Raw genomic sequence first — 25,661 nt, forward strand, 5'->3', positions numbered from 1 at the left:
CTTAGCTTTTCCTCATTTGTAGGGGCAACAATTTAAGGATTGATATTGAAACTGGCAATCTGGTTTTGTAATTTTTAAAACCTCTCTTGCATTGCACCTAACATACGTAGCCATAGTTCAAAATATTACGTAGGTATATTGAAACAAATTCTTATCATAACTACCTCATTCATCGTTTCTGAACATAAAGGGAACGTCCGCGTCGACGTGACTATTTTCATATCCCTATAAAATAAAGCAAGACATACTAAATTGCTCTTGGGCCAGAGTTTATTAGATAATTAAAATAAAACATCAATCAACTAGAAAAATAGAATTTAATTCGTACTTCAACCTCTACGGCAAATACATCACAACATTTATTTCCATAGTATAGAGCTTACGAATAAAAAAACGAAAGGGTGTTAAATAAAATTTATTAAAAAAAAATATAAAACAAGAACCATCCATGCTCGCTACCCAAAGTTATAATTACAAGTGTATAATAAAACAACTTATATACATATTATGTGCGTAATTGAACGTTTGTATAGGCAGTTATTGCGTTAACAAAAATGTTTAGTAAAAATGCATAAGTCGTTTGAATGAAGATCTTGACGAATAAAAAATAAAATCACTGTGAAATATATTCGTAACAATATCACAGTGATAAATAACAGTCCAAATGTAACAACGTGAAAACAACTGCTATTTATTCGCTTGGACGTTCTGAAACTTTACTAAAAAAAACTAACAACACTAATTCGCAATGAAAATCTTCATTCATACGCTCAAAATGAAACCTAGAAGCTACTTCCGTATTATTATGCTGCGATAACGTAAAATTTCGAAAAATATCGATATAAAAACGTAACTATAAAATACATATAATTTTTCACTATGAGAGACCAATAGGACGCGTGAACGTCGTTCACAAACTATAATAGCTAAATGTCAAATACAGAGTGAAAATGTCTACAGATAATAAATATTTAATGTGAAAATTTGTATCTTTTCGTCGCAGAGATATAATCAAAGCAGTTTTTTATAAACTTTTGTATGCAAATGTTGCAGCAAATCGCATATTATAATTTAAAAATTTCAGAACGGGTATTTATATAAAACAATTACTAATAAAAAATACAACACGGCAACTTTAAAAATATCTCTACGAATTCATCCGTAACAACAAATATTAAACAATTAAAAACACAACATGGAGTATAATTCTCTAATAAAGCTAATATTCCCGGATATTCAAACATTTTCACCCCATACCACTTTTTGAGTCTTAAATTCCAAAATCTAATACTGAAAAAGAGCAGACAATATTATTATGTTCTATACCAACTTAGATATGTAACCATTAGACCTAAGAGTCGTCGAGAATCACAAGGTAAATAGGACAATCAGTAGTTCTAAAATATATCTTATAGAAGTTGGCACGAAATCTTATAAACGGGAGTCCAAATTCAATCAAATAAATACCCTTAAAACTAATCAAATCCTTCATTAATTTGGAGTCCCGTTTAGAGCACCTTAATAGTTTAAAAAATATATATTTCATCTATTCTACACTAAAATAGCTTCTATAAGACGACATGGAAGAATACTTAAAATATAATATGCATTGAAAACAAGAGTAGAGATTAAATTCTAAGACTAGAGAATCAAAACATCCATATATTATTTTGTAAATATATTTCACTCTCTCTAACAAACGCGCCGGCCGTTGGTGCGACGGGAACAAAAAACGCTCGTTCGAACTAAACTTAAAAATCGAACATTCGCTTCTTTATAACCCGACCGTGTGTGAAAGGAACAATTCGAATTCAAATTCGCATTCTAGAATGTTCCAGAACATTCTTCTATTTAACGAAGATTAAGTACAGATAATAAATAATAAAAGCAAGCTACATGGAGGTTTTATTGAATGTTTAAAAACATTTTTTAATATATAATTTAATTGCAGAAATGCAATGATGTGATGTTTCGTAGAACTGCATAAGCTTAAAAATCGAGAAAAATCTCAAATCAAAAACACAATCGGGTTAAACAAACAACAAAAGTGACGCAATCTAAACGGCCGGTCGCCAAAGGAAAATCAACCTTAACTCTAAACATATTAGTATCGGAATGCGCGACGATTCCTTGTATGCGCGTGCTGAAAGCCAACGTTCGTGTTGCGTGCTGCTTGGTGTTCGGGACGAGCTTTGTTTGTTTGTTTGCCTTGCCTCTTGTATTAGTGCCCCTGAAAATTAAATCATTTATAAACAAAAATATATAAAAAAGAGCGTACGGGTCAGATGTGAAACTACTGTGGCAAGATTCAAGATACCAAAATCGTCGCCCTACTCTATGACGCGACCTTAAAATTTCATTAAGTTTTAATTTCACTTCAATAAAGGAAATTAAAAAGTAAGAATGCAAAAGAAATTTATTGAAATAAATTCAGTTAAAATTTAGCTATTGTCGCTTTTAAATAAAACGCTCTTTCACACTACAATCATTTAAGGATATCGAAGAGAGAGAGTCTTCATCACACACAAGCGACAACCGTCTACCAATTTTTTTTCAATCAATCGATCGAACAATCAATCAAAGATCAATCAATCGAACAATCAACCAATCGAAACATCATTCGAACGAAAAATCACAGAACAACCATTCAACCAATCGAACAATCAATCAATCGTACAAACAATAAATCAATCAATCAACCAATCTACTAACCAGCAAGGCAACATTTGTGATGACCTCAGCGGCCGCGGCCGGTGGCTCAGTGGTGTTTGCGTGCGGTGTGCGAGGCGGTGCCGGTTCGACGGTCAAAAGACGAGGTTTTTCGTTTGTCTGTTCACCCGTACCGCCGACACACATCTGGGACAGTGCGCTAATGACGCTGTCCATGTTCGGCGCTTGGATGTTGTCGCCTTCGCCCTGGAAATTATCAAAATATGAATATTTCGTCATTAATTATTATTATTCGTTTCCTCACATATTAAAAGTATTCAAATGTAAATTGGCGGAATCCGCCTCTTTTATGATCGGGAAGGACAAGAGGAAAATAAACAGTCACTAACGTTTGTATCAAAAATTGCCGATTGCTGATTACACATCTACTATCACAGTTTAGTTAAACATTCATACCTTTTGTGGTCCCGATTTGTAGAAATGCAGATAGCAGAAACCGCGGAAGCCCTGAAAAATGAAATTATAATTTTCTTACTAAAGTTGTTTCATCAAATTTGTATTTTCACACAATAACTTATTATAAGTTTTTAGGCCATAGTGCGGTGACGGCATCGTTTGCGAATAATTAAATGCATTAAATATATAGGTACCTTCCAAGTCATCATTTGCGGTTTAACACCGCGCTCGGTGAGCGCCTGCTTCAGGTCACGTACACGAGTTGTGGGGCTAATGTTTGAAATCTGCAACAAAGAGACACAATATAATATTTCATTGTCTTCTTTTTAAAGTAACTTAAATGTTGACAATGCAATATTATTTTGTAGAGTTAAAATATCGACGTAATAGCATTCGTAATAGATATTAAGACCTGTGGCGATTTCTAACAGGTAATTTATGAATACAGGACGCAACATTTTAATATATACCAATAGGTATTTTAGCAAGTGTCTTGATATAAAGTAAACCAATAGAAAATATTATTAACTATTATTAAAGTGAAGGTGGAATAATTCATTTTAATGATTAATTATTGGCAGTGATGTATTTTATGTACCAGAATAACACTTGTCTTTATGATTAGGAATATTTGATTTTGCTCGCGGTTTCATCCGCGGGTGAAACAGCTCAACACAGCTAATGTGTTGTAAGTATTTCTAAATAAATACCAATTTATACCTGGCTTCGTCCTTCGAGATTAGCAAGTACTGTAGCATTTGCTAATTTCTCGAACGAAGCCAGTTATAATTTCGATTGAACTTCACTTACAGGTAAGTTGGTTTAATCATCAATTATACTAACTTTGACCGAGAAATCAATGACGGGTCGGGGCCGTCTCGGGCGTCGCGGCTTCTGTTCCTTAGCATCGTTCTCTTTGCCATCTTTACTCGCAGACTTGTGGCTGTTGCGTCGGCGACCCGGACGACGGGACTTGGGCTTGCCGTCTTCGCCCTCTGTTGTGTTGCCCTGTGAGATAATAATAGTTATTAGCATAGATAAAAATGTGACAAAACGACGCAAAGCAAGGGGTTATACAGTAGAAGCTCCCTAATCGCGCTTCCTTCATTCGCGTTTTCACTATTCGCGGATTGAAAAAATGCGACCTAATTCCTATATTCGCGTCGCTTAGTAACGTATCCCCTATAGCCCCATACAAATTACCATTCCATATTCACGGTTTCTCTATTCGCGGCACATTTACGGAACCTTTTACCCGAGAATAAAGAGCTTTTACTGTATATTATTTTTTTTACTTATAATAACTGTATTATATAATACATCTTTAGATAATAATTAATGTGACGGTGTGCTTACTTACTTGTTTATCGAAAGCGATTTTGTGATTGTGTTTGGAAATTTCGGAAAGCTAAACAGAGCAAAAAATACTTGTAACAATTTTTACCATAGGGAAAAGTATCGATTTCTCTTACGGCCGGCACAGATATGGCGAAGTGCGCGCATTTTTCATTGTCAAACTATTATCGACATTGTTCTCATTGCAATAAAATTAAAAATCTGATAACATCAATATATTTCGGGCCTTGGGGAGCATCGAAGAGACACACGAGAAAAGTAGCGCGCTACGCTTTTTTGAATGTTATTTCCATGAGGACCATGTCGATAATACTTTGACCATGAAAATATCTTCGCCATATCTGCGTCGGCCCATATTGACCGAAAAAGAGACAACTTATTAAATGTATTTTTCTTTTTTTATTCTTTCCGCCGTCTGTATACTGTGTTAGATCTTTCAAATTATACAACAGATTATGGTTTTTTTTAAATAAATATAGTGATTCTCTTTTTATTAACAGATGTAACAATACCGTTACCGTACCGTTATAAAATAGCCGATATCGAAATCAAAAAATTAAAAAAACGCGCCGAATGAACGAGGCGGACGCGCAAGGACATTTTGTTTTCTGAACAAAAATCTATCAACAGTAAACTTTGATTACTGACATTATGATAAAAAAAAATGATAATTTTATATATTTTTTTTATAAAGAGGAGGCAACAGAGTAGACGCGTCACCTGATCTTAAGTGTACTGCGTCGCCCATACGCATACAAGCAATGCCGGGGACATTGTCAGTGCGTTGCCGGCTAAAATAAATGTTCTCTTTGTTTTTTCATTTGGTTACAATCGAGTCTCTGTTAAATGTAACTTTTATGCATAATAAGTGCATAATTCACTATCAATTTATCTACTCACGGTATCGGTATCGCCAATTATTTACTACAAATATCGGTATCGTATCGGTAAAATCATGTACGTTACATCCCTAGTGTTATTATGCAATTTGTCAAGTTTTAAAGCGAGCGGTAAACTAGTTACACATGTATAACTAGCAAACCGGGCGAACTCCGTTTCGCCACCAGAGACACCTTTTCTTTACTATAAACCTTACGGAGCCCGAGACCTTTCCAACGAATGCAAAACCGTGGAAATCGGTTCGTGCGTTCTGGAGCTATAGCGTCAGGAAGGAAAACTCGACTTATTTTTATACTAGATTTCCGCCCGCGGCTTCGCCCGCGTTTTCAAAGGAAAACCCGCATAGTTCCCGTTCCCGTGGGATTTCCGGGATAAAACCTATCCTATGTGTTAATCCAAGTTACCCTCTATATGTGTGCTAAATTTCATTGTAATCGGTTCAATAGTTTTTACGTGAAAGAGTAACAAACGTCCATACATCCTTACAAACTTTCGCCTTTATAATACAATATACATATTAGATATTAGATTAAGATAGTAGATATGTCTCACCTCCCCCTCGCTGTGGCTCTTGTGCGAGCGCGTGCGACGCCGCTGCCTGCGCGGCGGGCGGGTTACATTGCGCTCCTCCATGTCTGTGTCCTCTTCTTTAAGTGTGCACGCACGACCCGCGCTGGTACATACATTTATATACAAATAAAAAATCTTAAAAGAGTGTGTGTACTTATGTACACGCGTTTTAAGTTATACTTCATTGGCGTATGGAAAAAAAAATACTAGAATATACAACTTGAACATAGTTCGGTGTGTCGGTGTGCGCGCGCATCGTAAAAATTCACTCTCATCATTTTTCTCCATCGCGCCAAAATAAGTATAACTTCAAAAATGTGTGCGTGTACTAGTGTCCACACGTAAGAAGTGAAACTTCCTTATGACCATATTTTTTTAAAAATAATTTACTATATGCAACTCTACAGAAACACGTCGAATCAAAGATGGCGCGTAACTGAAAAATGTCACGCGTAACAAAAAAATGTTACACTAAATTTTTTCCAACCCCGATAAAGAAGTTTCACTTCAATAATCTTCATTTAAAAAATGTTTATTGTATAGTAGAAATTCACATAATATTTAGGTATTTTATTTACAAAGATATAAAGATAGTATCTTTATCTCAATAGTGACCCAGATCTGTAAACGATTAAATTAATCAACAGGCTTTTGATATTTTATGAATAGCTTTAGTTTACTACTAACCTAGGCTAACTTTATTTAAATTAAAGTACAGTGTATGAAAAAGTTTATTTTTTCTGCTGAGATATGAAGGTCATTACAGTGCTAAATAATCAATCGATTTTACTTTTAAAAGTAACAAAAAAGAATCTTCAAGTGAAAAAGATTACTACCTTTTTTCACAAATAAAAACTACTACACTAAACACTAACTTCCAGTATTTAAACTGCAAATAACTTACAGCATCTCAATCTCCCTCAATTGTCCCAACACAGGCATCTGCTGAATGCGTCGGCTTGACAGCAAGTGCCACAAGATACCGGTTGGTCGCTGGCTCATACGTTGAGTTTCAATCACCTGAATAAAATTATATTATAAACAAACTAGCTTTCCGCCTGCGGACGCGCCCGCGTTTTCAAAGAAAAACCCGCATAGTTCCCGTTCCCGTGGGATTTCCGGGATAAAACCTAGCCTATGTTGCTCAGTGAAGAAGCAGCTTTCTAATGTGAAAGAATTTTTGAAATCGGTCCAGTAGTTTATGCGTGAAAATCATACATACATAAATACATAATTACAAACCTTTCCTCTTTATAATATGAGTATATATATTTTAGCTTAGAGTATGTTTTATCTAGAAACAAATAAGGCTGATTGTAATAGCTAGATTTGTATAAATTGAACAATCAAATGGCTTATCTAGTAAAAAAATAATATAAAACCACTTCTGAGTATAGCAATAAAAATTATTAATGAAATAATTTCACATTAATTCACAGGTAATAAGTGCAAGTTTTTAGGGATGTAGTAAAGAATAATAAAAAGTATCCTGTGAAGAATTACTGTGTAAATAAATAAATGTTTTCTAGTTTTATTTGAAATGACTTACCTGTGTTGGTGTGACAATGATATCTACAGGAACATCGTGCGGTCCAAACAGTTCAGCCGGGAGCGTGTCGAATACCTATGAAACGAAATATAATATTATTTATATATTTTAAAATAACTTTAATTAAAAACGACGTATCGAAAACTAGCAAATCCTACTAATATTATTAAAGTGAATGATTTTTGGAAGGTATGGATGTTTGTTACTCCTTCACGCAAAAACAGCTAATCCGGATCTGCCCCCCTATGCAAGTGGCTTTCTGTTAGCGTAGCGTTCAATAGAATAGACTACGAATGTATGAGATTGACGTAAGCTGTAGATACGTTTATCTACAGCCTATTCTATTGAACGCTACGCTAACAGAAAGCCACTTGCATAGGGGGGCTGTAAGAAATTTGGCACATTGTAAAAATATAATCTGAAATAACACAGGCTTTTTATCCGCGTACCACACGTGTGATGGCGCGGTTAACAACTAGATATTAAAAATGTATTCAATTCTTTCATATTGTGTGTCTCTATTACAGTACAGGAATATATGGACAATAAAAACCCATGGAGGGTTGTCGCGTAAAAACCACAGGACAGTTCTTTGGCATATTATGATGTTACATATTATGTAATTTGTAAAATTGTAAAACTGACATGATTAAAAAGAGCAACTATGGAGTTTCTTGCCGATTCTTCTCCGTAGATGCTGCTTTCCGAATCGGTGGTAAATGTTAAAAATATGTACCTAATGACGTTTCAAAAGTGCTTCTAGAAGAGGTCTAGTTGAATAAATAAATGTTTGAGTTTGAGTTTGAGTTTAATTCAAATATTTTAACACAAGTTCTACACAACATAACGATAATACATCACATTATTCCATAAAACAGCTAAGTTATTTTTCAATTTGTTACAAACATACATACAAATTACAAAACTTGGCTCTTTCTCATATTAATATAGAATATAATAGAATTACCTGACAATCATGCACAGTGGTCACCACCAGAGTGTCTGGCTTTATCGCCTTCATGTGCATCATCAGACCAAACTCGAGGTCACCGTAACCTGAAATTAATTATATTTATTAATATTTTACAATACTTATACTTATTTTAAGTATATGTTACCAGTAATCTTAATAATCCAGGTATTCTATTCTATATTTTGGCAATGTATAGAATACCGGGGTCGTTCAGGCGACGTATGAAATATTATGATTAATATTTTCCATTACATACTTTACCCAGGTAATTAATACAATGCTATCTTCAAATAAAAATTGTACGATTTCCAAAGTGCCTTCTATATTCTATATATTGATCAATGTTTTAGTGTTTTCAACTAAATAACATCAAATACATATATACATATTATTTACATTAGGAATTACACATAATAATATGTAGTTAATAACTCGGATAATAATACTATTTATTTTAGTTATACGTCTACAAAGATTAGCTTTTTCTTTACATATAAATGATATACAATAAATTTTCATCCTTTTATAATCAAATTATTCTACATTATTATATTTACCTCTTCCCTTCCCAATGCGATATCCCTCTTTAGACACAGCGACTGAGCCCATCACAACAAGGTCCAAGGAAACGGAATCTTCAATGGCTGAAAATCAGACATTATGTTAATTACAATAGTGTCAAAAGTTTCTCTATAAATACCTTTTTATTTGTGTTGGAATGTTGTTTTCGGAAAGAAATGGAATAATAAGATTCTAATTAGACAGTTTACTAAGGAGCGATACAATAATCTTTTGAACATTACTGCTACGAAATAAGGTGTTCTTTTCAATGTATTTATTATACAACGACGCTCGGCCAATTTTGACGACGTTTTAGTAAGTGTTTGTGAGTCCATTTCTAAGTTCTAAGCGTATTTCACACATATCTTGCAAGTTGCAGTCAAAAATGGTTCAACCAAGAACTTGGTCCAAAACTATTTTTAACAAAAAAGTTGTGTATAATCACTGAAAAGAGAATTATCTAGTATTTATAATATAAATATCTACTCACACAACGGTTGTCCATACGTCTCCATTCCGTTCCTCGACACCGCTTTCCTGATCGCTGTGGGCCCAGTCTCCCCTTCGGGCAGTACGAGGCGGTTCAGGAAACCGTTCTGTAGACGCGGCACGGGCACGTAGAGGGTCTTCTGTTGTTCGAGACATAGCACTCTGGAATGTTAGATTAGTTATTTTTCTTAGATATTTTAAGTTTGCTCAAGATTGTCACCCTCATTTGATAACATAAAAAATATACGATAAATGATGCGATAGTGTCTCCCTTTTTTCAATGTTTGAAACAAAAACTGCCCGCAAAGAAATATATCATCGTCTTGACTTATTTTCTATGAAATAAATGTATCATTTTAATATGGTATTACAAAATCAATTTCAGCAGGAATAGAGCATACCAACTTATAGATATCGAGCAAACCTTAAAGATATCGAGTAAACAATACCAAAACATAGTAAACTGTACAATTTTTTACACTTTATCAACGCGATCTTTTCCACATCAGTACGAAAATTAAACAATTTCCAAGCAAACTGCGGAATGCAAGTTATTAAGAGCGCTCACGTGACCACATCCGCACCGATTAGCATACAACTCGGATGATAAAAATGCGAGAAAGTGCCACAAGTGTTAAAATGTAAGATTATTTGAATTGCAATGAGAACGGAAAAGAAGAAAATCAGTAATTTGTATACATTTGCAAATATTGCACGAATCGTTTTGTAATACGTGGTCGGATTTTATAAAAAAATACCTTAATGGAGGCGTCCATAAAGTTAGGTGTTTTTTTTTTCAATTTTTTGACCCTACCTTGGTGAGATCTCGTCAGATTTTACCCATAAACGTTAGCTACCTATTAAGTAGATATTCTGTGCCCTGACATTTTTCTACCAATTTGTCTCGATAAATATATAACCGACCTATAACTATAACAGATATCACTACACATATTGATAACACGTAATTGCATTTGCATATCATTGTTATTGCGTTATGATTACTCAATCAACCTCCACATTCGGCATGCAAGCGCGTGGGCAGTGCGTCCGAGAATTGCATAAATCTACGGATGTAATAGTTAAAAAACCGGCCAAGTGCGAGCTGATATTAGGTTATCAGTGGACCCGCATAAAAATATATAATATTATGAAAGGATGGTTTTCCGATTTTTTGGTACTTGTCTTAGTAGGTACTATTTACTTACATAATTAGTCATTTAAATTGATTGATAAGCTAAACGAATCTGGAAGTTGTTACTATTTTGTGACGATTAAAATAGTACATTTATAGCAAGTTGAAAGACTTATTAAAAAAATAGAAGAACACGTTACAATAAATCTAAATTTCCTAAAATTAGAAGTTTCTAACTAGGTATGTTTTACGATTGTAAATATACATCCACGTGACGAACTAAGTAATGAAACGGCGCGGCGGGTCTCTAAAATCAAACATTTGCAGCTGATATTGAGAAATATGACGTCATTCTTCACAAATTATCACAAAGTCTTTTTCGTCGAGTTTGCCAAAATCAAACAGAGTTTATAATAACTATTTGGAGACGATGACGTCATAGATGGCATCACAATTCGGTTATTTATAAATAGTTGACTGAACTGTGTATCTAGTAGGCAAACGGTATTCGGATTTTTACTAAAAGTTTTCGTATTGCTGGATGTAATCGTTGTCATTATTACGTCCATTCAATGAAATAAGACCAAATATTTCTTATAAACATACTAGACAGTATAAGATGAAGATGAAGAATCTGATGTGGAATTATTTATGCAAAATTATAACAACGAGGACTATGAGAACATTATGATAAACAATTTGAACGAACACGTTGAGAATCAATCATTTCTTTCTAATCTTATTTCAATTCATACGAGTCCTTGCTCCTGACTCTGCAAGTTCCAAGGAGGTACAAAATTAATTCAAAACCAACTCAAACTCAAATATTTGTCCATTCAACTAGCCCTCTTCAAAAGACCTTCGCTTTTGACTCATCATAAAACAATTACGTTATCACCGCGACCGGTTCGCAAAGCAGTTTCTACTGAGAAAATCCAGCAAGAAACTATAGTACCTACCTAGGTCACAGATTAGTAAACACTATGTGCTCTTGACAAATTAATCAAATAAGTATATAAAATTCTCGTGTCGAGACAGGGCATGACGGATCCTGATGAAATTTTCTGTGCATATCGGGTAGGTCTGAGAATCGGAAATCAATAATGATCATTCATATCCCTAAGTGATAAGAGTAACGAAGAAAAACATGTGCTGGGACAGCTTGTTAATTTTATATACAGTAAGTATAATTTTCTTTACAATTTACATAAATTGTACATACAAGCAGCCCATAAAGACACAAACATCATATTATCAGCCTTATCACATGTTTATATTATGCAATTAATCAATCTCGAATGCCACGAGAATTTATCGGGTTATCGTTAGATGGGACAAAAGTGCAATGTAAAAACTTATTTATATACAGATTTCATGGTACAGCAGGAATATTATATATAATATATTTAAGAAAATAGTTTTTACAAATCCTGTATCATATTACATCCTATAGTTTCCAAACAGCTTCACTCGACACTACCTACATGCAAGCGCGATATATTTTTTTTTAAATTAATGTAAGATATATGTATATGTCGGCGCAACGACGATAAAAGACTACCCTCAAACTACTAAATAATTAAAACTAGCTAAAGTTTACTTTGATCTTTTTAAATAAGTGGTTGATTCATTAATCAACCACTAATGAAATAATTAAATTAACGAAATAGTTAATGTTTGTTAAAACTGATGAAAATTCATTGTAAAAATTCGAGTGGCAACACTCAAACTAATTCTTGTGAGTCATTGTTTGCTTTAAATACGAGCGACCGACGGCACAGAGCACATTCACTCGCCGGCCGTCGGAGCGTTCGGAGCTCTCTCTATAATTTCCACGTAGATTAAAAAGGCAGTAAAATACCAACGGGCGTTCTACTTCGAGTATGAGCGCCTGCTCTGATGATGGTGACGTCAGAATTGCTGATGTTACTCTTTTAAAAATAGCCTTTGGGGCCCTTCTTCCTTCATCAGAAGTTGGATAGAATTCAAGCTCTCTATTTTTAAATGTTAACGTTTACGTAGTTTTGTAACGGCATACTGGCGTTTGTGTTTTTCGTGCGTTGTGTAAAGTAAAAGTTTGTTACGTGGATAATTGTAACGGGAGTGTAGTTCATCGAAGGAATTGTGTGTGTTATCTGAGCTGCGCCTCTCTTTGTGATAAGCATAAATCTACGAGAACCTCCGAGAAATCTACGAGAACCTTCGAGAATCTGCCTATATCACAAATGAGTAGGTGTTGATCACATGATACGCGAACGGACTGTGTCTGTCATGTGGAGTGTTCAGTATTCTGAAAAGTCAGTGTGGCCGAGGCAGTGTGTTTTTGAAATCCCGAGATGAACTACCGTAGTGTTGTAATACGAGAAAAGGCGTACGAGGACGTACGATTGTCAGTATGGCCGTGTTAGACTTAAAATCTACGAGAACCTCCGAGAAATCTACGAGAACCTTCGAGACTCTCCGAGAACCGACACAAAATACGCCGAGAATCGTTCTCTTCTTCTTTGTCGATTCACTCTTGGCAGAGTGGTCGTGGTCACGTTGAGACATCCACATTGGTAGTGGAGGCGGACACAGCTTTCCGCACGATCTCCCACCATGTCTTCCTGTTACTAGACTGTCTGGTGCAGTCTGATACACAAATTCCTATAGCAGATTTCACTTGGTCAGTCCAGCGCATTAGTGACCTGCTTTTACAACGAGACATTTACAACGAGGCTGGTGCAGAGCGCGCACCGCCTGTCAGTATGGCCGTGTCGGCGCAACGACGATAAAAGACTACCCTCAAACTACTAAATAATTAAAACTAGCTAAAGTTTACTTTGATCTTTTTAAATAAGTGGTTGATTCATTAATCAACCACTAATGAAATAATTAAATTAACGAAATAGTTAATGTTTGTTAAAACTGATGAAAATTCATTGTAAAAATTCGAGTGGCAACACTCAAACTAATTCTTGTGAGTCATTGTTTGCTTTAAATACGAGCGACCGACGGCACAGAGCACATTCACTCGCCGGCCGTCGGAGCGTTCGGAGCTCTCTCTATAATTTCCACGTAGATTAAAAAGGCAGTAAAATACCAACGGGCGTTCTACTTCGAGTATGAGCGCCTGCTCTGATGATGGTGACGTCAGAATTGCTGATGTTACTCTTTTAAAAATAGCCTTTGGGGCCCTTCTTCCTTCATATATAATAAATAACAATAATAGTATTATCTAAATGGAAAGTGGGATTTTATTGAATTGTGAGAAATTATAGACTAATGAATAAAAGTGATATGCTATCTCAAATTATATCGCATTCATTGATTGATTTAAATTTTAAATAATTATCATAACAACTGTAAAGCAAAAAATATGTATTTGATGGTAGTAGGCATACACTAAGAGGCAATACATAGTAATTAAATCTAAAATGGACCAAATTATGTCACGCAATAGAAAGGTAGTTTGATCTAATCACTCATAATCACTATATAAATATAATTACTGTGTATAAAATTGTACGCTACAGATAAGAAAATGTCGACAAATTTGATATGTAATTAACTAATATGCAGCCGAGTAACTGAAATGTTACTGTGTTGTTAAATTCGTTATCACTCTTAATATTTCGAGCATTTAGAAGCATAAGAAATGTAAATTTCTCATCTGATCAGTCGACTAACTAGCTCTTGGTGTTATACTATGTCATTAACTATCTGTACGATGTGTTATACAGATTTTATCAAAATTAATGGTTTTTTACTTGAAATAACAAAATAATGATATCCATACAAAATTTGGTAATAATCTGAAAGAAAACGCTAAGGTATCTATTTTTTTAATTTTCTACTGGCTTTCAAAATATAACGATTATAAGAAAATTATTAAAATTTATTTTTATTGACCACGAGTTAAACTGTTACCTACCCACACCAACAGCTGTGTGCTATATCCAACGTATAAAAGACAATTAATTAATCGAATACAAACTACGTAGGTATAACATTTAACATGGGAAAACATCGTTAGCGATATAAAGTTATTTAGAGAAGGAATGCCCCAAATATCAACCGGCTGCTTTGTCTGAAATCTGAATGAATAGACGACGAAAATCGAAATATTCGTCAATCGAATTGTTTACAATTAAATTAATAAGTACTGTCACTGACATTTAAATGTTTGGTCTAGGTTAGGTCCAACTTTCAGATAACATAAAATATATTAATACCTTTGTAATACAGTAAAAATTTCCTATGAAAAAAAAAGCAGTGGAATTTGTGAGAATCTGCAAAACATTTGATTTTCAAATTTGAGATAGTTAGGTAAACTTTGTTTCCGAATTTTTAAAACAAAGACGATTGGTATTTAAAAATATCTTTCTTTGGGGTCAACGCTCGAGCTAGATTTCAAGATCATATAGTTTGAAATGGCCAGTGAAAAAACATTTCATGATGTTTGTTATATTTGCGTAGCGTCAACAAAATTTACATACGAGTAGTATAGATTTAGAAAGTAGATACATGAGCGAATTCAAAAAGTATAATAATTGTAAATGCTGATAATTGATATACTCTGCACATTATTTATGCCTAATTTTCCAGATTCAGAGCAAAAAATATACAGAATCCTACCTATTGAAAGAAAGAATCGAAAAGAGCTGCTTAAATTCCACGCATATATCATGATTTATACGGTTTCTATATTGAATCTAGTTTCAAATATATCCAACAAATATTATCCGACGTCTCTACGCAAACGCTTAAGTACTGCCTACATTGTTAAATTCAACTATATCATACAACTAATACGGAATACCCTACACTTTTTAATGAACTATCTATGAGACTATAGACAGGATCAATCATCCGGAATGGTGGTGCATTTTCCGCATCCATTATCCGTCGACGGGTTACGAAAACGCTTGACCGCGATGCGAATAGAAAATAGACGTGAAATTGGAACATAAAACAGACGCTTAGCCGGTGTAGTCGTGGCTATCGAATCGGGAAACGCTGTAGGCGACATTTTTTCTGAGCATTTCACATAAACACGTAAAAGTTTGTAAAATGCACAGGTTTGTATGTATTAGAACATACATGAAAATACTGCTGCACTGGCTCCTGCACTATGTTATTTCTACCTAGGGCTGTTCCTTTTCCATGATCTCTTTTGGTAGGCTCATGTGGGATAATAAGACCAACACAAGAAACAATTATTTACAGTATCAAAATACGACTATTTATGAAAAGAAGTGTTTAATTGCTTCAATAACACTGCAATATTTTATTTCGTTATAACATCTCGATTATAGTTAGAGAAATTAGAGAAAGTTTTGAACCATTCATTGTATAAGATATATTTCTTAGACTTATCTTTATGGTCCGGGAGCCAGCAGCAGATTTTATGACCAAGTTCCTCTCAAGCGGTAATTAGTAAAATGCATCAAAGTATAGTATTATGAAGCCTCGTGAATGTCAGCTGGAGCTCGGTTGGGGGGAAGAGCGGTTGTAGCCTCCCGTATCAGCTGACGGTTTTTCCACCAAGATACAGCCAGCTGACATATATATTTATCCACAGTTACATATAAGCTATCATCAGGTAAATTTTTGTTTGAGAGGAAATAACGGAAAAGAAATTTTTCTTTAAATTTAACTTTCATGTTCGAGACACCAGCTGACGTATAATACACCATGTTGTAACCAGCTGACTATTTTTTTTCGTTGAGATATTGGGTTAGCTACAATTTGACAAATTTTTAGCTGAGAGGAAATGAATGAATGAATGTATTTTTTTTCCTATGTGCGTGGGAGGCTACAACCGCTCACCCCCCCAACCGAGCGCCAGCTGACGTTCACGAGGCTTTATAATACTATACTCTCATGCATCTGACGAATTATCTCTTGAGAGGAAATAGTTAACCAAATTTGCACCTGGCTCCCTAACCATTAAGAAGACTTGATGGATTTTTTTATTATGTCCATTATTTATGAATGCTTTACTACAATAGCGTACACCACGTGTTCATTAAAACAAACAGCCTAATATCAAAGCTAATATTGAGCAGTGACTATGATTTTTATCCTCGCGTAGATAAGATTGGTAAATACCGTAATATTATTTTCATCAGTTGTCATGTTCTGACTTTGTGTGGTACCATACCTATCGATTTCATTTTTTTCATTTATTTTCATACATTGTTCGTTAATAATTAGGGTATTCAAATAATGGCAACAATTTGGTTTGTACTTAAGGGCTAAGGCTAATGGAAAACGAATGCGATCCCAAAATATTTCAACATCAAGAAAATAAATACATTTTGCCGTTCTTTTTGTATAGATACTTATCTAATCATGTGTTTCAATGCTACTTGTGTTATATTATATGAGTAAGTATTTTTAATTTGAATAACTTTAAATGATGCATGAACGCAGGTTCATTTAAAGTTTAAACTGTTTATAATCAAGGACAGGCAAAAATATTGACCTCATAGCAAAGACTATTGTCAGTATGTTTCGAGTTGGGTATGGTCACGTTGATCTAATTACCCTTTCAAATTAATAAATAAATTGTAAATTGTTTAAATTATAATTTGGTAAACAACTTAAACTATTTAGGTATTTATTTAAATTATAAAATGGTAAATTTTTTAAACAATAAAACCAAGAGAACGTAGATCAGCTTTGAATATAAGAATTAAGAATCTAGGTGTGTAGGTACATTGTATTCGTGTTTTGTCGGTAATTAATAATTACCTATATTACCTACGTACCGTGAAAAAATAATTTATACGCTATTATGTTATAGATTGGCAAAACTGCGACAAAAACAAAATAGAACTAAAACACGCATAATACTGTTGTAAACGAAATCATGTTTTTACAGCAGTTATTATTGAGTTGGACACAAAAAGTGACTTCCACTTTGTTAATAACATTATACTTTAAATAGCTGGAGACCGTGGTTTCATTCTCTAGGTACTCTGGTGTCAAAGAGATACCTTTAAAATTTCACGTCTATATTATCCAAAATAGGAAGTTAGATAAATAAGATAGATAATAATCGTAGGAAGTAATATAGAAGCCAATTACTAGAGATGTAACGCGACTCCCAAACAAAAATCATTTAAAAATTAAAACTAAGCTTACCTCACAGGCTCTTGCGGCTTATCAGGGTTCACTTTCACTGTATTAGCGTTCTTGAAGACATCCAGTTCTGCCAACTTAACAGCCGCTTCTTGAGCCCCCTTGAAGTTGGGTATACGGTTGTATACTGGCCGGGGGAACATAGCCAGCCCATTGGTCTCCAAGTGACGCCATACTTTGATGCGGAAGGACTGCTTGGTCACCTCTTCGGGCTGCGGCGTTTTCGCTGGGGATTTTTATTTAATATAACAATAACATACAAACACAATAAACATATAAGCCCCTTAACACATATTTTGTGGCACAAAATTCTATAATAAGTGGTCGCCACCTACAAAATATATGAAAAAGTGACAAGTGACTGTAGCTGATGATGAGTGGATCGTTTGCGCCGACCCTAAATCATCCTACTAATCCTAATTCCTACTTAACTTATCATAATAATATTATGAATGCGAAAGTTTGTGAGGATGCATGCAAATACTTTACAATGAAATTTAGCACACATATAGAGGGTAACTTGGATTAACACTTAGGATAGATTTTAACCCGGAAATCCCACGGGAACGGGAACCATGCGGGGTTTTTTTTTTGTTTTTTAAATATGTACATTTACATTAATTCTATTCTTTTTTTGCAAAATAAAAATTATATTGGTTCGAGCAATTTTTTTGAAAAAACAAAGATATCGATGTTGAAAAAATTAAAAAATTATTAATCATAAAAAATAGAAAATGGAGACAGACAACGTCCCGGGTAACAGATAGCTAGTTATTTTTATTAAGACAAAGAACTCAAATAACTAATTGAATCGGCCAACACGCTCAGCAATTATTTTCAGTATGAAATATTCGACCTTCTGAAAGTAAGTCAGGCGAAGCGTAACTTTACACATTAAAGTAATATAGACATAATCACTATATGTAAAGAATCCATAATTGCGTGCATTGTGTATAGGAATGCTGTTATTTAACACGGTTATGTATGTTCTCGATATAACCAAGTTTCTTTTTAATGTGAGGGCTCGTTAAAATATTTCTTATTCAGAGAAACAATTGATTGATTCACAGCATGGCAGTATTACATTAAGATTATTTATTTACCTGAAATATTATTGTGATATAAAAAAAAACTGTTAGAAAAAATGTTTTATTGATCTTAAAGTTATCTTCAACATCAGTATTGTGGCATTGGCCTATGGTTTTTTATATAATTAAATGCAAAATTATTTTTTATAAATTATACATACTTAAATTGACAATACAAGTCTATCATTAATTTACACTTATGTTAATGACAAAGTAACACGTTTAAATGAGCACACCACCTGTGCACACTTAAAATATTTAGAAGTATTGTTTCTATTGTTTTAATTCATTCTAGATAATTCCATAACTTATTAAAAATGAAAGTATAATATGTTAAAATATTGAATATTTAATGCCATTTAATTTATTAGTCACTAGCGGTCCGCCCCGGCTTCGCCCATCGTACATATTTCGCAATAAAAGGTAGCCTATGTTCTTTCTCAGGGTCTAAAGATTGTCTGTGCCAAATTTCATCAAAATCGGTCCAGTAGTATATGCGTGAAAACCATGCATACATACATAATTACAAACCTTTCCTCTTTATAATATTAGTATAGATATAGATTAGCATTATCACTATGGAGATATTTCAAATTGATAAAAACTGCATTAAGGAGGTAAAAGTTAAGATTTCTTTGATAAATGTAATATGCTCAGAATAAAAACACCCAATGTTATTTTTGGGTATGGTTTTAACTACAATTAAAAATAGCTGTAGAAATCCATCTACCAGAAGTCTATTCTGCATCTGGGCATACATCAATTAACTATACCATAAGCCAATAAAAGAAAAAAATATTCGCATATAATTTATACAAGTGTGTAGATACACTCAAAAAATAAAGAAAATAAATGTTACTCACGAGAAAAGTTTGCAAGTTTGTTCATAATACTTACCCATTTTTGTTCGACTTCTAAATATGTTACAATCTACTCACTCATAACATTTTAAGGCTTGAATGTATGTATGTACATAGTAAATTATTGATTAACATGCATTTGTTACTTTTCATTTATTTATGCAAATAATAATAAAAGTAATTTTAAATTATTCCAGGCAATTATCTACTAGCAAACATTTTACTGCCAGAAAACTATAATTACCAAGCGGTATGAAATATACAAACTTTACAATTGATAATAGATCATTAACCTATCATAATAAATGAAAATGAAATTATAAATTCATTCCCATGTATCGAGAAGTTGCTGGGTCAGATACATATCATATCTATATTATTCAGTATTATAAATCAAATAAAAGAAATAATACATACCTGTTTGCTATTTAGTTATATAGCATTCAAATATACATTTTTGTACAATTTTTTCTATTCTTGAAAGATTTATAAATATTACTATTCTGACTATTTGTAATATTTTCAATGTTATTAATTCCTAATATTGATAATTCTTTAAATATAAAAGACTAGTGACTCTCACCTTGATACTGAGCAAATATATCTCGTCACCATATGATGCCACACATTGGCATTATGTATAATTATAATATATTATATTCCTAATTATTAAATTCAGTTGTATAGATATTCTATATCACAGATGTTATGTAGTTTATTATTTAATAAGAGATAATTAAATATTTTTTCTAGCAAATCGATGAGAAAATGATAAATATTCAGTACTTAAATTTTTCTTTCCTTTTTTCTTTAAAATTTAATAACTTCAAATTTGCCTTATATATAGATATTAACAATAAGAGGCAACCAATAAGAATATGACTAATTACATTAGATCATGCTCTTAATAAAAATGTAAGGAAGGGTAGACAGAAAACAATGTGCTCACATAAAATAATTATCCTTATGCAGTCACCTGTGAATGTATAGATTCGGACGTGATAAGGTCATCGAAAAGAGCGCGCCAAGGAGTCGAATATTCTACCTATTGCATTTCTACATTAGGTGGGCAGAACAGAATCTGAGTCATGTTTCACACTCCAATTAAGCTACCTACAGTAATTACAAGCGAGGAAACCACCCAAATCGCACTAAATCAATGCACGAAACGAAATAAATGCAAGTGAAATTACTACCGCAATTTATTGTTAGCACGCATAAATATCTCATCTATGATCGTATTCGAACAAATATCCAACTCTAATAATGAGGGTACATAGAAAAACATGCTCGATTCCACGTTTCATGAAATTTCATTACTATATACCCAAAATATCATGGCAACAGTGAATTTTCCAAAATATAAAAATAGTAAAACGCATTATTTTCCAGTCGTAATAACATGACAACAAATGAACATAATTACCTGTTTCTGTAGCCGCCGGCGTTTCTTCCCCGTTCTGCATGATACTTGCGTTTTTAATTGCCAGGAAATATCAAAATGCCGACAATATAACGATAATCATGAAAAGTTTAACAAAATAAAATCTTATTTGCCGGACAGAACCGTCACACGCAAAAATAGAATGCGAATAAAAAACAAATGCAACCAACTTCGCAACGCAGAAAGCAGTTGTGCCAACATTGAGATTCTACAAAACGTTCCTCTTTACAAACTTAACGTTGCATTAAAGAGGATTAAATGCGATTAAGTAAATCGTGAATGATGTGATTGATAAATTATTATTATACTAAGATTATACCTACTATAATTTTATACATTTTTTTTAACCTAAATGAATAAAAATACTGTAAATATAGGAAAACGACGAAGCAATACTTTGCGGTACTTTTCCCAGAATTTGTTTGTTGAAACTGTTGGCGGCTAACTTTAAAACTTACAGCAATTTATTTCATAAGATTAATTATTATAGCTTTCAGCTATTCAAGTAGGTACCTATAAGAATTTAGTGTAATTCGTGAAGAATATTGCGCTTACGAAACGTGCACTACGTTTCATTGCTCACCGTAGAAAGTTTTATACTTTACTGCAACACTATTTTAATTTCAGATTGGTACTTTACAATAGTCAGATTAATTATTATTTGTATTTCGTCTTTGCAACGTCTCATAAAATTCAGGAATAATGGAGAAAAATAAAACTACGATTGTTGTTATGACACCAGAATACTGGGAACATTTATTTCATTATATCATAATTATAGTCTATAATTCAACAAGGTATCATAATACATTTATATCTAGATAATATTTTTAATATTTTCATAAATAATATCACAAAATTTGAATTAACAAATAAAATTAATAATAAATAAGTAACTCTGCCAATTAACGTATGGTTTGAGACATGTGAAGTGGAGTCAACATAAGTTCAAAGGCCGCATCCTTTAAGTTTGCTCCTCGAAGATTTGCTTCATGTAAATCACTTCCCGATAAATCGCAACACTGAAAATATACAAATATGTAGCTTTAATAATTAAAATAATATAAAATTAATAATGGTTTGGTACAGACATTAAAGTTTATTAATCAATTAACAAGGCACAGACAAAAACAATACACAGCACAGACAAGTACAAGTGTAATTTTAAATGTGGAAGATAGATAAAAAATAATTTCATCAAAAAAAAAAAATAACCTCCAAGTCAGCTCCCGCCAAAACTGCAGCTCTGAGATCACAGTTTTGAAGGTTGGCATTCTTCAGTGTAGCCACGCGTAGGTTGACGCCTGCCATGTTACTGCCTTCTAAATTTGCACCTACAATTTAAAAATTAACATCAAGAACTTTAAAATAAAACTAAAAAAAACTCACACTTTAACATTAGTATTGCGTTGTTATTACAATATAATTTGTCTATACTCATATAGACAAATTATTTTCAAATATTTTTCATTGAACAAAATTTCTTTATACAAGCAGGTGAGTCTGTTATGCCTTGCCAGATAGAGACACTTCTACTACTCCTTTTTTATTTACATCAAAGAATAAGCCAGAACTTCTGTTTATACAACTACTAAGAAGATGGTTCAAGAACTATTAGGAATTTGAAAATCGAAAGACATAATTTTTTTCAATATACTTCTGTAAAATCACCTTTTAAATTAACACCTTCCATAACAGCTCTTGAGCCAGCTGGATCTTCCATATTGCATCCTTTTAGAATAGCACCTGTAAGAAATATACAAAATCGCTCAAAAATAACAATCATTTTTATATTTTTAATTGTATTATTGACACGTTTCAAAACGGGTAAATTTATTTATTCCGCGCAAATCAAAGAAGTTAAAAATCAAACTCTACCTAGTTTAACTTGCAACAGAACAACATGTGATGTCAGCAAGTATTTGCTGTTTTTTTATAACAACTAGTTGAAATAATATTAAAAAATAGAGTGCTATTATACAAGCAATTTTAACAGTCAAAAAGACTTAATGTTCATAAAGCGCCCGGCAAACTTCTTGGCAAAAAAGTATTGTGGTGGGGGAAGTTTGCGCATCAAGTTTTAGTACATTTTTATATGTGCAAGCTTCCCCCACCACAATACTTTTTTGTATAATAGCACTCTATTTTTTAATATTATTTCAACTAGTTGTTATAAAAAAATAGACTCATACCTTCCATGTTAGCACACAATGCTTTAACCCCCAAGAGGTGTGCCCCTTCCAAGTTAGCGTGTGACAAATCAGCTCGCTCCAAACAACAGTGGGACAAATTCGCTCCACTTAAATTGCATCTTGATAGACATGCATACTGAAAGTGATTAATATTTCATTAAATTGTATTGTAAAATTATGTTACCGGATAATCTGGTATTTTTGCAGGTTCAAAATTCACAAAATTGTAACTATAGAAAATAATTTGAAGACAATTTTCTCAAGGTATAATTTTCTTTAGTTTCTTAAAATTACTTTTAGAAGCCAAGCTACCAAATAATTTGGCATAGCATGAAATTTTATAAATATAAGTCAGTGTATTACAAATATTGTCTTTTTATAACAAATAGACAATATTTGTAATAAGTACACTACTGACTTCAAAATATGGTAAACTAAATGTTAAAAAAATATAGATATTCCCAATTCACCATTATTATTTCCTTACAAGTTACAAGGTCCAAAATTACATGTACACTCACTTTAAAATTAATATTCCTAAGGTCTAATCTATTTAAATCTGCCCCAGATAGATTGACACCCTGAAACCTTAATTCTGAACTAGTTGGAGTGGTAATTATTAAGCGTACAACGTCCATTCTGGTTAGCGACTGGTTGTTGTCATGTCTGCTTTTTGACTGCTCCACAAGTTGGTTTAGTTGTGGTATCATGGAGTCTATGCCTGGAATGGTAAGATTTATTTGTTTATTTTTTGTTATTTTGTGTAGAATCTTAATAGAAAATAGTTGTTAATGATATGTTGTATTAAGTATTTATATTAATATTTTTTTATACAATTTACAATTAATGTATCATTATTCATTTATGCTCAAGTAAAACATGAAGCATTTTCAGTTTGATTAAATTGTAGCACAGGCAAGTATTCAGACTAGAATAATTTAAAATCATAAAAAGCTGTAACATTTCAGCATAACATTATGTACCTTATTGTTTTATATAAGCCCACATATTATCATTAATATATGAAACAATTTAATGGAATTGATAAGAAATAATAATTTCAAATTACCATAGAAAATTGCTTCTTCCAATACTCCTTGTGGATTAATATTTTTATCAAGAATAACTTGACCATGTCGAAGATAGTTAAGAATAGGCTCAAAATATTCTGGGCTTCTATCTATCAAATAGGCTCCAGTTTCATCAATAGCACTGGGATTCATGAGATATACATTATTGTCATCAGCAAACATTCGTGCAAGCATTGATAACGGCTCTTTGACCAATAAAGTGGACCGTGACGTCATAAACAGTTTTCCTCCTACATTTAACCTTATCCAGTCAGACACTGTTCTGTCCCTTGCATTCAAACTCTGTTGCGATTCTTCTAATTCCTCGCACTTATTACTAGCTTCATTGCAGTCTAAAGACAAGTATATCTTGTCCTCATCTCTCAAACTTTTCAAGTCTGCTACTTCACAGCCGTTTACTAAATATAATTTAAAGTTTTTCTCTGATAGATTAAATCGCGAAGATATCTGCAGCTTGAAGCTTTCCATATTGTCTTCGACGCACAAAACAATGCCATCTTTCTCTGTTCTATCTCTAAATATACATACGCGTATCATAATACTGATTTAAGTTTGAATGTTTTGTTACTTTGTGAGTTTGTCCTCAATATTTATTTACTTAACATTAATTATTATTATAATAACTATTCGCTAAACTATTCGCAACTCATCAAACAAAACTCACAACAAACGACAGATCTGTCAATGTTACAGATGACAGTGACAATTTATTATTGATGTTAGAGAGCCACAAGTGCTTTGCGTGAAATGAAATAAGTAGGTATGTAAAGAAACACCACAACACAAAGGAAAGGATACTAATTTATTATGCTAATATTTTTGTATTAATTAATATAAAATATTACGATGGCTAATATCAACCCTATCTTTTTCATTGCTATTAGTCATAAAATTATACGATAAGATTCATACTACGTATGTAATTGTAGGAGTTCTTTGGAAGACGTCTTCAAGCTCCTGGACTGGCAAGGATTTGGCATCAATGTTAATGGCGAGTACATCACTCACCTTCGATTTGCTGACGATATCGTAGTCATGGCAGAATCCCTGGAAGACCTCAATACAATGCTCGGTGACCTCTACAGAGTTCCACACAACAAGTGGGCAATAATCCAGCCTGAGACAATAATTATATCCAGCACTCAGCATTAATCAATATATTATGTTATTCTAGAAGTTGGTTAATTTTTAAATTAACT

The 25,661-nt window shown here is 33.1% G+C and overlaps 2 protein-coding genes across 2 annotated transcripts; both read right to left on the reverse strand.

The window, feature by feature from the left end:
• Positions 1-298: 298 nt before the first annotated feature.
• Positions 299-21,343, reverse strand: lost (methenyltetrahydrofolate synthase domain-containing protein lost). The gene is made up of 13 exons (XM_089709979.1): positions 21,162-21,343; positions 17,791-18,013; positions 9,526-9,686; positions 9,032-9,118; positions 8,469-8,557; positions 7,502-7,576; positions 6,857-6,972; positions 5,935-6,055; positions 3,970-4,134; positions 3,321-3,410; positions 3,127-3,177; positions 2,713-2,916; positions 299-2,230 (listed from the first exon to the last, which is right to left on the reverse strand). Exons 1-13 carry the CDS (start codon positions 21,199-21,201, stop codon positions 2,222-2,224), a joined length of 1,431 nt encoding a protein of 476 aa, XP_089566105.1. The 5' UTR covers positions 21,202-21,343; the 3' UTR covers positions 299-2,221.
• A 566-nt stretch (positions 21,344-21,909) lies between these two features.
• On the reverse strand, positions 21,910-25,133 carry LOC149477985 (BTB/POZ domain-containing protein KCTD9). The gene is made up of 6 exons (XM_089709985.1): positions 24,441-25,133; positions 23,893-24,092; positions 23,372-23,507; positions 22,851-22,925; positions 22,395-22,513; positions 21,910-22,201 (listed from the first exon to the last, which is right to left on the reverse strand). Exons 1-6 carry the CDS (start codon positions 24,997-24,999, stop codon positions 22,085-22,087), a joined length of 1,206 nt encoding a protein of 401 aa, XP_089566111.1. The 5' UTR covers positions 25,000-25,133; the 3' UTR covers positions 21,910-22,084.
• Between the last annotated feature and the right edge of the window lie 528 nt (positions 25,134-25,661).

This window comes from Colias philodice, chromosome 23 (genome assembly GCF_061535455.1).
Source record: "Colias philodice isolate Cphi_HAF_F1 chromosome 23, ilColPhil1 Martin Lab GWU primary, whole genome shotgun sequence".
Taxonomy (NCBI): Eukaryota; Metazoa; Arthropoda; class Insecta; order Lepidoptera; family Pieridae; genus Colias; species Colias philodice.

What these genes read in the sequence shown, in the direction of transcription:
- lost (XM_089709979.1), bottom strand. Translation starts at nt 21,201, where the DNA reads ATGCAGAACGGGGAAGAAACGCCGGCGGCTACAGAAACAG. An exon ending in TCGCATTGGGAAGGGAAGAG is followed by an intron (nt 8,558 to 9,031) that starts GTAAATATAATA and finishes AATTAATTTCAG; the next exon opens with GTTACGGTGACCTCGAGTTT. An exon ending in TTGAGGGAGATTGAGATGCT is followed by an intron (nt 6,056 to 6,856) that starts GTAAGTTATTTG and finishes TGTATGTACCAG; the next exon opens with CGCGGGTCGTGCGTGCACAC.
- LOC149477985 (XM_089709985.1), bottom strand. Translation starts at nt 24,999, where the DNA reads ATGATACGCGTATGTATATTTAGAGATAGAACAGAGAAAGATGGCATT. An exon ending in TTAGGAATATTAATTTTAAA is followed by an intron (nt 23,508 to 23,892) that starts GTGAGTGTACAT and finishes AATCACTTTCAG; the next exon opens with TATGCATGTCTATCAAGATG. An exon ending in ATTGTGTGCTAACATGGAAG is followed by an intron (nt 22,926 to 23,371) that starts GTATGAGTCTAT and finishes TATTTCTTACAG; the next exon opens with GTGCTATTCTAAAAGGATGC.